This window comes from Syngnathus typhle, linkage group LG15 (assembly GCF_033458585.1).
Source record: "Syngnathus typhle isolate RoL2023-S1 ecotype Sweden linkage group LG15, RoL_Styp_1.0, whole genome shotgun sequence".
NCBI lineage: Eukaryota > Metazoa > Chordata > Actinopteri > Syngnathiformes > Syngnathidae > Syngnathus > Syngnathus typhle.
In genome coordinates, this window is record NC_083752.1 from 3,236,572 (window position 1) to 3,249,663 (window position 13,092).

The 13,092-nt window shown below is 47.3% G+C and overlaps 1 protein-coding gene across 4 annotated transcripts; it reads right to left on the reverse strand.

The window, feature by feature from the left end:
* Positions 1–5,287: 5,287 nt before the first annotated feature.
* arfip2b (ADP-ribosylation factor interacting protein 2b) lies at positions 5,288–10,963 on the reverse strand. Of its 4 annotated transcripts, XM_061299908.1 has the most exons (11): positions 10,378–10,963; positions 8,962–10,092; positions 7,978–8,082; positions 7,555–7,587; positions 7,070–7,181; positions 6,963–7,013; positions 6,713–6,804; positions 6,420–6,641; positions 6,139–6,296; positions 5,897–6,071; positions 5,288–5,820 (listed from the first exon to the last, which is right to left on the reverse strand). In XM_061299908.1, exons 3-11 carry the CDS (start codon positions 8,062–8,064, stop codon positions 5,665–5,667), a joined length of 1,086 nt encoding a protein of 361 aa, XP_061155892.1. In that variant the 5' UTR covers positions 8,065–8,082; positions 8,962–10,092; positions 10,378–10,963; the 3' UTR covers positions 5,288–5,664. The 4 variants fall into 4 exon arrangements, with proteins under 4 accessions (XP_061155892.1, XP_061155893.1, XP_061155894.1 ...); XM_061299909.1 differs by lacking the exon at positions 7,555–7,587 and having other exon boundaries at positions 10,378–10,962; XM_061299910.1 differs by lacking the exon at positions 6,963–7,013 and having other exon boundaries at positions 10,378–10,952.
* Between the last annotated feature and the right edge of the window lie 2,129 nt (positions 10,964–13,092).

The following is a 13,092-nucleotide window of genomic DNA, read 5'->3' on the forward strand; positions in this document are numbered from 1 at the left end:
TATCAGAAAGAGGGCCACCTTCAGTTTAACCTTTTCCACACATGTGTGCCAGGAGTGATAACTTATTTAATACGCTGATGTATGAGACTTGTCGTGGCACAAGAACGGCGCAATTAGACATACGGCCATTAAATCGGCGTAACAACCGAGGGAGGAAAAAAAAAATGGGGAAGATGACAGAAGTGTCCTTGAAGGAGGCTTAAAAAAAAGGACAAGTGATTGCATGATTGCATTTCAAAGCAAAAGTGTCAACGATTTGAGTCAAGAGCAAATTGACTGCTAAGAATAAGTCATCACGGTGACAACATTGTCGCTAAAACGTTTTCATCTCTAGTGATATATACTAAGTCAGTCTGTGATTGGATTTCAGACAATTGTTTGACTAAAAGAGTCATTTTCTGCAAATGTATTTTCTTGTGCCAGAATGGGCTAAAATGAGGGGGGGGGGGGTCAACATAAGCATGATGTAAAATAATAAAAAAACTGAAATATTATTATGAGGCCACATCGAGGAACTGAATGAACAGTTTGAGAACACCATTGCATATTTGATTTACTGTGCCTAATCATGTCATCACCTTCGGGCCAAAACCTCACACAATACATCAAAATGGACACAATTGACGTGCGTGCGGGAAAGGGGCCGCCGTCCTTTCAGTCTCGCCCAAGTCTTAGCTTGGATGCCTCACAGAGCACGCTTCATCTAATTCTAAGCGCTTGACAAAAGCTTCTTTTCAACACCCATACAAGACATCTGTGTTTAGAAGTTAACCCAAAAACTAGACGAATAGCGAATCCAATGGAGTCTCAAAAACAAGTCAGCCTGCAACGCCGTTTGATTGATGTGCGATACGAATTTGCCCATTCGAACAAGCTTGATTTCATGTCTGGCTCAGTCGTGAGACATGAACCTCTAAAAGTCACTCAGTAGCACACACTGGTGGGGGGAGAAGGAAGTTGCACCAGGTATTTTTATACCGGCCTTATTTCAAGGTATCATGACTTCCAGAAGCTTCCGATAGCAGCTACCGATACCAGAGGGGAGTAAGTCCTCCTTGGCAGTAGTTGGCGCTATACTGTGGCAGATTGCCATAAGCCAATTGTCATGTTTGTCAGAAAGATTTTTTCAAAAGTACTTTTTACAGTATTAGTGAGTGCTCAAAGCGTAAATTAGCGCTTATGAACATCGAACTATGAGGTGCGGACCCTCGGAAGAAACTCGTAGGCTGTTGGACACAAGCCAACGCTTGACGAGGATTGTTTCTGACAGCGGCGGCGGCGTTCTCCGAGAAGGTGACGCTAACAACGCTGACCACGAAGGCCTGATCGGCCTGTGTGTGTGCGCATGTGTGTGTAGGTAGCAAGCTGTTGAGGAGAGTGTTGTTTTTTTTTTTTTACTGCCCACGTAGGTGTTTTTTTTTTGTGCGGTAATGAAATTGAGGCAAGAAAATGAGTGAGACAGAGGAGCGATTGTGAAGCCATGCCTGAACGGGAGCCCACTGCGCAGGCGATACGAAAAATGCAAAGTGCGGCCAATTATACGGGGAGAGGCGACCGTCGAGGCGGGGGGGCCGCGGCGGCTCAGGTGCTCCAAAATTGCTGGCCTGCCAGAGCTGGAATGCGCATCCCAGGCCATGTGACTAGCTAGCCTACAAAACGGCTGCAAGGGTTTTTAAATCACAAATATTTTTTTTTGGGCTATTTGTCACGCTAATTGAAGTCGACTGTAAAGCTGACAAAACATTCAGCTTTATTTTAAGGTATCGGGTACTCATGGAGACTGCCGATACCAGCCGCCGATACCTAATAAAAGATTGCGCGGCACGGATTTGACCATGTCTATGACTTTTGCACCGTTGCTGAAGCGAACCAATAGCAATTTGGCCAACTGTCTCTACCTCTTGACCCCCCCATCTCACCTTCAGCAATTCCAACACAGTTACCAAACCTCTTGCCAATCTTGATACTTCCGACCCACCCCCTTTCCCATCCCTTCTGCCTAGTCCAATCTTGATAGCCATGTTCAAGACATGTTCTTCGCGAAGCATTACAAAACGGTGCCGAAAAGCCAAACCATTTGTCATCTCTGCCCTGGCATGAGGAAGGAATTGTTTTTATTTACGCTTAAAGATGATCAGCGGTTTATGTGGGACACACTACTCGGATTATCTCTTGTATAAGAAGGACCAAGACGCAGTGAATAAATCAAAACAGGGGATCTTGTTACAATGATCCAATTGTTTGTCCGCCGTATTTGCATGAAATAAGTGCTACAGCACTTGCAGTGTATCCATGCATCTCCCAGAGCAGCAGCAGGAGCAGCTACCTCTGCAGTTGCACAAATTTGGCACTATCGCTCCTCTATGCAACACAATTGTGAACCCCACTGGAAGGAAGTAGAAGTGGAAGGGAGGGGTACTCACCACATGAAAGCGCCTCCACCACCACGTAGACGAGGAGCGTCCGCGTGCAATCCCGTGCACTTGACATGGTACAATTCCCAGCAGGTGGATGGATGTTTTTAATCCCAGAATCAGTGAATCGTTCTCAGATGTATCAATGGATGGATGGGTCTCTGAACGGGAGGGGGGGTCACCAAGCGGAGTCCCGCCGATGCGCGTCCTCTCCCGGCCAAAAGAGAGCGTTCGCGCACCCCCTCTGGAAGTTCCGAAGCGACACCCCAAAAATCATCAATCACGCAGAAAATGTCGTCTTCCACGTTAAAAATTGGCTTGTGGATGTAGAAAGAGAATATAGTTCCTTGAAGGTGAAGGAACACCGGCTGAATCCGCACCGCCGCGTCCGACCTGTCACTCACAGTTCCTGGGCATCTTCGGAGGAATGACGCGGGGATGGAAGTGGAAGTGCATTTCTGCAGGGAGAAGAAACCTGGCAGGGTTCGCTGGCTTGCGCGGTGTGGCTCGCAGGGGGGGTGGGGGGGAGGAAGAAAAAAAGTCCGGCGAGTTTTTTCTCGCTTATTCCCGTTGTACTTTGGGGCTGTGGAAGCGGGTGGCTTGGAACATCCTCGGGGTCACCGGAGTCCCTACAAGTCTCCGCGGCTCTTGCATAGAATGATCGGTCTTTGGAGTCATGGACACTCGGACCGGTGGTCGTCTAGCCGGGTTGCTTTAACGGAGGAGGGGAGGCTTGGGTTTGCCGGTTCCGCCTCTTGGAGTGCTTTCAAAGTGGACGTGCTCACCTTACAGACAAGAAATCTGGCTTCGAGTCGTCAAGGCGGCTATGTTGTTATGCGGCGGGGTTCCGGTTGGGGCTGTCAAAATAAAAGTGAACAAACCCGGAGTCGTCAAGATGGGTTTTTTTTTACGTCGAGTTTTAAAGCGGTGCCAATATTTACAACAAAAAGCCACAAGATGGCGACAAACTATTAAAATTTAAAGGTAAAACAATAAATACTTTTTGTACTATGATGTAATTTACTAGCACAAGCTGTATTTTAGTATACTAACTGGCCCGTGTTGTGCCCTAAGCCGCGAACCCTGGCTCTTTACCGTTTTCCTCTTCGGTTGGTCTTCTTAAAAACAAATTTGTGAGCTTGGCATACTTAGCAGCAGCATCCTGTAAAGCATTTCTTTTTTATATAAATGCTTTTTGAGCTACACCTGGTTTTTTTTTTTTCCACTGGCTAGTGGCTACACCTCTTCCGTACACCTACCGTCATCCAGGTATGAAGCTGAATTGGACTCTATCAACTTCAATGAGTACGAGGGGGGGAAGATGGTTGGCAGGAATTTGAACATGCAATGGTATACCCCAATGTTACGCACGGGAAAGAGAACTACAATGCAAAATGTGGGGGTGGGTGAAGGTTTAAACTTGTAAAGGTATCTCCCAACTTTAGACACGGGGAAGAAGAGAACTATGGTGAAATTCAAAATGAATTGAGTCAATTAAATTGAAATAAAACTTTAGAATTGAATGAAGCTTTATTAACTTGTAGCCTGTAAAATGATGGCACACAATTATCTGAATAAGTAAAACAATTCAATTTATTATTATGAGGCCATTTCACTATGCCATTGAAGTGTTTATTTTATCCTTCGTCTTCGCCTAAAAACGAGATCACAAACAAACATAATGACACAATATCATTCCAAGAAGCGTATTTCACTTCATTTTACCCTCATTCCAAACAGCTCTTGGTTGAGGTATACTTTTATTTTTCCTTTAAACCGGAAGTGTAGTTTGCGAAATTTCCCATATTAAGCACGGTGAATTTGAGCGCCTCTCTTCTCCACAAAAAAATTAATCTCGAGAGTGGCAGTGCAGACGAGACAGCTAGTCTGATTGTCCTTTATTGAATGAACATGGTGAGGCGTTATTGATGAGAGGAGAATTGATTCCACTAATGCTTCTATTATGAATGAATTGCACTCCTGAACTACTAATCGTATTAGTTAATTTGTACTTTTTGGTCTTGGAGTCAAACGACTGCAATTAAAGGGTTAAGAGTGGGGCTAATGGCTATTCAGTTGTGATTTACAAGTGGTAAAATAAGTTAATTGGATCATAAAATGTCATTAAAACGCGCAGTCTTAACTGAGGCCACCTTTGAGACTTCAGCGTCGGAATTTCACCCCTTAAATTTTCACAATTTTCCAACATCGGTGCAGTTTCATATAAGAATGTTCCACTGCTGTTTGCCGAATTTTTCCGACAACAAAGTACAAGCGGTTTTAATAAATCAACAAATGAAGTAATGAGATTAAACTAAAAAAAACATCAATTTAAATAAAAAACAATTGCTTGTATACCAACAAGTTAATATTCTTCCAGCCTTACTTTTTAAGGCATTAATGCAAATGCACCCACATGAAACGAATTTCACTAAACAGCTGCTGCATCAGTGGGAGGTGATAAAATTCATTTTCTTCAAGCATCTGTTGTTTTTTTACAACTTCTGGTTTCCGCCACAATGGCATGTCACTTTGCCCACGAGTCATGCAATTAGTCGTTTAGCCGACTGCGCCTCATCAAAAATTGATACAAAAAACATGATCCAGACATCTGTTGCTCATCATTTGTTTTTCATTTGAACATGAAGGAATTAATAGGCAGTTTAAAATGGCAGCGAAGAGCTTGTGGGTAATTACTACTGCTACTAAATGCCTTACCTGCAACAGTCGTTTGGTAATCCCCGCGGAATCTGGTGGTTTTAGGGTAATTGGTACCCGGTTTATGACGTGTCACATGGTACATCTATTCAGTAAGCACTTATTTTTTTAAAAAAAAGAAATAATAATAGAAGAAATAATGTTTCATGAAAGCCTTTGGTGTTTCCATATATCACGTTTAATTGTCTTTTGTGTAGTAGTCAACCTCAACAAAGAGCCAACTAACAGCGCCATAAACAGATAAATGAGTAAAGCTAAGTACAATACAAGACAGGAGTGGTTTGGTCCACAAATTTGCACGTTGGCCAAGTCGAGCCCAAAATGAAATAGAGGGAAAAAAAAAAAAAAAGTTTCCTTTTCAAGTAAAAATTTGCCATTGGAGACGTTGCCTCCGTTTCCACCGGGTGGCGCTTCGATGGCTTTCAGTCCGCGAACTCGACATCGAAGCAGTCGAAACGCACGATTGCAAGCTTGCGGGGAACTGGCCCGCTCGCTATTCCAGGCTGGCGGGCACGGTCCGGTCAGCTCCTCCTCACGACTCCTCCAGCCAGGACGGCTTGTCGGCTCCGGGCGGCTTCAGCTTGATGTTGAAGTGCTCGAGCGTTTGCTGCAGCTGCTGTTGGTTGCCGGCGAAGTACGCCGAGATGGCGTTGTGGAAGAGCAGCAGCTGCTTGTGCATGACCTTCACCTGAGGAGGGGCCGCGAGCACAAGCCACATCACCATGGGCCCGTTTACGCCGCATTGTCAACGTTGCCTCCGGTACCTTGTTCTCCTCCAGGAACTTGAGTTTGACGCAGACGTCCGAGCGCAGTCGTTCGTACTTGTCTTTCTGGACTTGGTAGTGCCGCTGCGCCGCGTCTATGCGGGCCACGGCCGCCGCATCCCGAGGCCCCAAGCTGAGCTCCTCCAGGTCCGAGCGGTACGCGTCGAATTCCAACCTGAACGCCAAAGACGCAATTTTGAGAGAGGCGTGATGACAGAGCGACTCTCTTTTTGTCTCCTTACCTGGCATTTTCAAACATCTTGATGGTCATGAGCGTGTCCTCCATGGTCTTGTTGACCAGGGTGTTGATGCTGCACACAAAGAAGTTGATGGCGCCGAGCAGAGTCTCGCCGTTGTGGCACAGCAGCTTTTGCGTTTCGGCGTTGTAGCCAAACTCGTCCTGCGAAGACGGGTACCATGTTACGGAACCACCGGATGGAGGCCTGGTTTACGAGGGACCCTAGATCTGAACGGTCCCGTTCTCTCTCTACGTCTATCGTGTGGTTTATGTCGCAGTCATCACCCGAAGCTCCGGCGACTTTTGACTCAGGTCGGCGAAGGTGTCGCCCAGCGCCTGCTGCGTCTGCACCATGTTGTAGAAATGATCGGTCAGCGCTCGGGCCAGTCTCAGCACGCTCTCGTATTTGCGCTTGGTGTCCCGCAGTAGCTCGATCTGCGCCTCCAGCTCGAGGTCCACCGTCCGCGAGCCGCGCCCAAAACGTTCCGAGATCATCTGCTTGGTGCACTTAAGGAATAAAAATAAAAATTGGAAGCAGCTGAAATGCGGAACCATTGCAAGTGCCTCCAGCTTTGTACCTTGTAAGTGTTGAGACCCCATTTCTTGACGCTATCCAGCTTCTCCGCCGCCACGCCTCGGGCGGCCTCATCCGCCGCGGACGATCCAGAACCTGCGGCGGAAAAAATCAAGCCCAAGCTGGAGGAAGCCAAACATTGTCAGGACAGAAGCAGCCTGCCAAGAAGGACCACGCGCAAAGCAAGACGAGAGCTGCTGCTTGTGTTCTATAGAAGGAAGCCCACAATGCCAACAAGAAAACGGCATAAAAACCTGCGACCGGGATCCGTTTGTTAAAGTCGGGATTGTAGCGCACGGCCGGGCCTGAGAGACACAGTTGAGATGCACGAGCGTCAGCGGGCGGCCGACGCGGTTGCTACCTTTGATGGATCCGGTGGGGATGACGACGCCCTGTGGCGAACCGCCGTAGCCGCCCGACACAATGCTGGTCTCGTTGAGGTTCGGACCCGATACCATCACCTGCTGCAGGTCCTGGCCACAGAAGGAGAGGGGGGGGGGGGGCAGCGTTGGCGGGTCCAGATAGAAGGCAAGGATGAGATCAGGATTTCTACGGCTATTCCCGAGACGACGGCGTTGGAAAGGTGAAGTGAAGGAAACGAGTCGCACTGACGCCTTTTGAAGCCTTCTCCATTTGGGAAGTGCTTAACGGGAACGCGACCCGCGTCTGCGGTCACCTGACTTATATTGGCGTGTTAGTAGCGGATTGGAAAGGTCACTCGGGTGACAGTGGCGTGTTAGTGGCAGGCGGGCGGCACCCTTGCCGCGTGCTCGGCCCACCAGCAATTTTTTGGGCCACTGTCCGCATACGCATGCAAATGGCCGCCCACTCTGGGCAGCTTCCTACCTTCTCATCTAAATGCCACTGCCGCTTTGTCGCCTGCACACAGACCACCACAAACAAACAAGCAAGAACGACGAGGACAAAAAGAAAAACATGTCTGAAATCAGCAGCATGCCAAAAGAAAACCAAGGCCGCGCCCAAAGAGCCACACCGAGTGTGACGGCGATGACGGAAAACACTACCGACTCCACTTTTGGGCACGCGCGCACACACACAATGCCACGTTGCGCCTAATGTTGTTGCTATGGTGACCGGTTGCTAGCTGGCAGTCAACGCCGGAGTCTGTGTCCGCATTTGGTGAAGGAACTTGCAGGTGTGTTTGTCCAGGGCGTGCAGAAGCCACGCATCACTTCAACTCAGGTCGTCGCGGTAATCTGAATTCACGGCGACCGATATGCAATTGAGTCGGACGGCGGTGGGTTGTACCTGCTCCAGGCTATCGTCCTCCGCTAGCGTGCTCATGTCACCGTTGCTGTTGATGGGGATCTCCACGGTGGCCGCTTTGCTCATCATGCCATCCGCCGCGGCGCCCTGGAAAGGACGGACAGAAAAACGCACCAAATGTCACGACGAAAGAAAAATAAATAAATCAGGTATTTTGACAAGGGATGGTCTGGTACCACTATCGGGTTTCGCTCCGGGGCGTTTTGCCAATGTATCGGTATCGTCAAAGCGATACCAGTTGCCAATACAAAAGAAAAAAGAAAAATCTGACTCTTCGCCAGTAGATGGCGCTACAATACTGAGGTCTGACACATTGTGAATCGTTGCATTTGTCAGAAGGAAAGAAACAAAGAAAAAAATTAATGGAAGTGCAGAAATCCATCATTGCCCAACCATCCTGATGATATTATTTATTGCTTTATTTTTTTTTTTGTGTCGTGTCGTGTTGTTTTCTGGCATTTGGCTCCCAAAGACGCCATAATTGCCCTGCAAACACGGACGTGCAAAAGGATCTCAACGTGGCAATCCAAGTTTGAGAATTACAGATTGACCACGTATGCATTTATTTGGCAATATCACCAACATTTTATTAACATGACTTTTTTACCCGGGGCGCATGAACCACGATAAAAAATGATTTTTTTGTCAGACTCGTCGGTGACGTTAAACTGCCATATGGCAGGTGCATTCGCTCAGGTGTCAAAGTCTCTTCCGTGCCACGATATGACAGCTCTTCTGACATTTTAACGACACAGCAGGTGGACTCAAACAGTTTTTTGTTTTTTTTTACTCCAGATTATTCTTACCTGGTTGCATTTAATCTGAAAAAAAAAAAAAAAAGGCCCGATTTGAAGTAGCTTCGCGCGGCTCACACACTCGATCGTAACGGACGTACTCAAAACGAAATATGCATTTTGGTCAATCAAATAAAATTTAAAAAAATCTAGGAAAATGCAAGCAAATTACCTTCCCGGAGTTTGTGGTTCCGGTTCTGCTGGTCCCCCGAATGCTAGCGGGCAGGCGAACAAACTGCTAGCGGTCACGACGAAGCATTTCCGGCTTTGCTTATAACAAGCACTGCACGGTGGGGGAACATTTGGGCGACATGTCAGCACAAAATGGGGATTGTTGTTTTTGTGAAGCTTCTTCTTGTCTTTGTTGTTGTTGAGGCAAAGCAAACAGGCTGCTCACTAACTGAGCAGCCAAGAAAACGGCGGAAGTGACGCGTCTCCAAGAGTCTTTATTTTTGGAAAGAGGAGTCACTCCGTGCACAATTGCGGTGAGCAAGTCACTATTTAACAATGACGTCACGGTTGTTGGGAGCTACTCTGCTGCCCCCTGTTGGCGATGAGATCAACATAAGCCACACACGGTTGTTGGGAGCTACTCTGCTGCCCCCTGTTGGCGATGAGACCTACAGACGAAAGCCACACATGGTTGTTGGAAGCTACTCTGCTGCCCCCTGTTGGCGATAAACTTTACAGCGGGAAAGTTCACTGATCTTGGCCTGATTAGGGCAGAAGTTTTCATGAATACATTTTATGAAATCAGCATGTTCTTGCTGTTTTGACATCTGATAATTAGCCTAATATTTTATCCAAATAAATTGATCAACCATCATTTTTATGCGCATCAGAATAAATGTGCACGCTGGCGGCTATTGGATTGTCGTGCGGATTAACTTCCACAAGGAAAAGGAAAATCAAACGTCACTTCGGCAAGAATAGCAAAGGAACCGCTGGCACACACGTTAGGGTTGTAATGCAGCGTTTCAATTTTAAACAAAGGTTACGGTTTTCATCTTTTGAATTTTTACCCCTCCCTGAAACTATTTTTTCCCTTGAGTGGCTTTAATGGCCTTTCGTGGTGCTGTTTGGATCCCTAAAAGGACATTTGACCCGCATTAGTGTTAATCAGCCGCGGTGGGATGGTCTCCTCGAGTCCGACGTCCTCATCGTCGATCATTCATTGCGGCCGGGTCCTTTGTTTTGCTCTTTGGAATGTCAAGAAAGTTCTCCGGGCCTCCTGGGATTTCAGCTGCTGAAATCAACACGGAAGAAGATGGATGCCAGCCCTCCTTGGAAGCCGCCAGCACCCCTGAAAAACAAAAAAGTTACATTTAAGACCTCCGGAAAGAAAGAAAAAACACAAAAGTTGAATCCCACCGCCCCAGAAAGAAAAACAGAAAATTTCTCCCATGCTTGCTTTGGCCCTTTGACAGCTTGGGTTGGTTTTAAACAATGCTAACAGCCAGCATGCTAACACGTGCCCCTTCACAATAACATCTCCGATACGCGCGAGCTTTCCGGAAGGCCCAAACCTTGACTCGTTTGCTAACAGCATAGCAGAAGGAGCCAATCAAACGAAGTGGAAACGACTTACATTTATACTCTGCCGCCTTTCGAGACGGCGACGAGTCGCCTCGCCGCATCTTTCGTCACGTCATTTTGGCTAATCCGCCTTCCAGGCGCCCAAAGCCGCAAGAACAACAAACTCGGCGCGCGACGATCCAGTCGAGTATTTTGCAGCTGCGGATGAGAAACACGATACTTCCCTCTGGGGCTGAGCGGACGGGAGTGGAGCGAATATTAAATTCTCGCTGCTTAAGTGGTCGGTAACGCAACTCCGAACGGACGGCGATGTAGTTCGCTAGCGTGCCGACAATTATATCCGACAGGCGACATATTAACTTACTAGGTCACGACCTGACTGCACTAAAAAACTAAAGACAAATGAGCAGCTGCTGCTTTGATTTAGCTACATTAGCATAACAATTTGATCTGCTAGCGATGACGCTAATGTTGCTTTGTGACTCGCAAGCTGGCTAACGAAGCTACAATTGTTCTTTTGGCGGGTTTGGATGCGACCCAAGGAACATTCTGCGGTTGTACGCATGACAGTTCCAAAAAAATATCCGAACGTCTTACAACCGGGAATAGTCAGAGCAAAATCCTAAACAGCAAACGCCAGCCGCTAGAACATAACCCAAACCCCGAAACCTAATCCCGACCTCTAACCCTGAGCCAAACCAGAAGCGTTCCACCATTTCTGAAGCTGGCAAATGATCCGTTTTGGTGCCACCTGTCCTCGCAGGTTGCAGCAGGCTCCAAGAATACAACACGTCAAAGACTTCAAGTAGAAACTACTCCAGATGGAAGAACCATCTGTTTTCATTTAAGACGCTGGAGTCCGAAACCAAATAAAGAGCCCTCCCTTAACCGTTTTATTGTTTCTTTCTTCATATCCATCCTTCTTGGCTCTTTTAGTCGCATCGCCACACTAGCGGCGCTCGGCTTCTTTTTATAGTTTACCCAAATGTGGGTCGGCTGCATTCGCTCCCCCTGCAGGCTCTCTTCTGGCTCATAAAGCTGTCCTGCGCTACGAGTCATGAAAATGATGCTACTGATGACCCGTTTCCACTAAGAAGGCCTCGAAAGTGGTTTGGATGACTTAAAGAACCAAGCTCCGCCCCTTCACGTCAACCACTTCCAATTGCACCAAATAAAACCCCAACTCCCATAAAAGTCTAAGTTTACGTTCTTTTGTATGGGATTATCACGAACTGGATCAAGTGTGAAACTCGCCAAATAATGATGGCAAAACAACCTTGGCTGACATTTTGAGTTGATTTCTTCTAACTCTGAAACGTTCTTGGGCAAACCCAGGCCCGTTCTGTTAAGGATGTCGCCGGCCGCTTGATGGATGGCGTTTGACGATTAGCGTTGGGTTCTGCGGTGAAGGCGACAACGATCAAAGTCGTCTCTATGTCCTCGCGGTTGAGCGATTCCGCGACCGCGGGCCCCGACACCGCACGGAAACCGGGCTTCCATGAAAGGCTCAGACCCTGGAGTCCGCCCAAGAGCTGTGCTAACTCCACGCGTCAGCGCGTCTGCCGAAGGGAATCACATCCATCTGGTAATGTTGCTCCCACCTCTCCCCGGTCAAGGTCGGAGCTAAAAAGTCACTTTTTATGTCCGCTAAACGCTTGCCTGAGATGTGATACGTTTTGGGAGTTAGCCAATTAGTTAGCCACCTCTTTGTTTAGCCTACGGCAACCAGGCAACAATAATCGTAGTAAAACACGGCATAGACTAAATCACCTGAAAAAATTAGGCACTTGAAAATACTCACTAAACTGAAGCAAAATGGCTAATGCTAGCTAATGAACAAAAGCAGCTAGCTAGCTAGCTAGCTCAAGAGGCTCACAAGAGAGGCCAAGTGCGTTGGCGCAGCGTCTAGTGAGGTGGTGCGACCTCCCACGGGACCTTCGCTCGTCACTCCAAGGCCATGAATAAGACATGAGATGCCGAGGTGACATTTCTTTATGCTGCGCTAGTTTCCAGCTCATCCTGATGGTGAACTTTCTCTGATGTCGCCTCTCTGAATAGTTTCTTGAGGGACGAGGATATGAAGAAGATATGAAGGTAGTCTTGGGTCATATTTTATGTGCATGGAAAATGGGGATTAGAAGAAAGACAGAAATTTAAAAGAAACCAAAATGGTTTTATAATGCCAGATGGGTGATGTGGAAAAGTGCTGACTTGGTAAATGACAAGAAAGAAGGTTGCAGTGGAATGTTCAGTTTTTTCCACACGACAAACCTCACACACTTTGTCGATCCCGAACGGCGGGGGGTGGGCTAATATTTATCGCACGCTCTTAAACGAAAACAGAACGGTTTAAGACTCGGAGGTCCTCGTGCCTAGCAATTGGTTTGGCAACACGAGAGCAAATTTTCACAGCGGCGTGTCAAGGACAAGCAAGCTTCGCTCTATTTCAGTTTGGGGATGGCACGCAGGCTGTGTGATGACATTCCGCCAGTTTTGTTGCCACAAAAAAACAAACAAAAACACGCACATCACCATTTTTTTTTGGGTCGCCATGGCAACAGTTGCCGACTCCAGCGGTGGGACGGAAGCTCCAACACACACAAAAAAAGGCCGAAAGAGCAAAAACATTCATCCTCTTAAATTGTCAGCTACTTTTCTCTCTTTTTTTTTTTTCTTTTTCGAGGGTCGGCAAGCCTGACAGCAACGCTTGATCACACGCAGTAAAACAGCTTCCAACCAGCTGATCCGCTCAAGTGGTAAAGTAAAG

Excerpts from the sequence above, each read along its gene's own strand:
- arfip2b (XM_061299908.1), bottom strand. The coding sequence starts at position 8,064 with ATGATGAGCAAAGCGGCCACCGTGGAGATCCCCATCAACAGCAACGGT. Across the intron at positions 7,182-7,554 it reads AGTGGCATTTAGATGAGAAG|GACCTGCAGCAGGTGATGGT; the intron begins GTAGGAAGCTGC and ends TTCTGTGGCCAG. Across the intron at positions 5,821-5,896 it reads AGTTCCTGGAGGAGAACAAG|GTGAAGGTCATGCACAAGCA; the intron begins GTACCGGAGGCA and ends GCCCCTCCTCAG.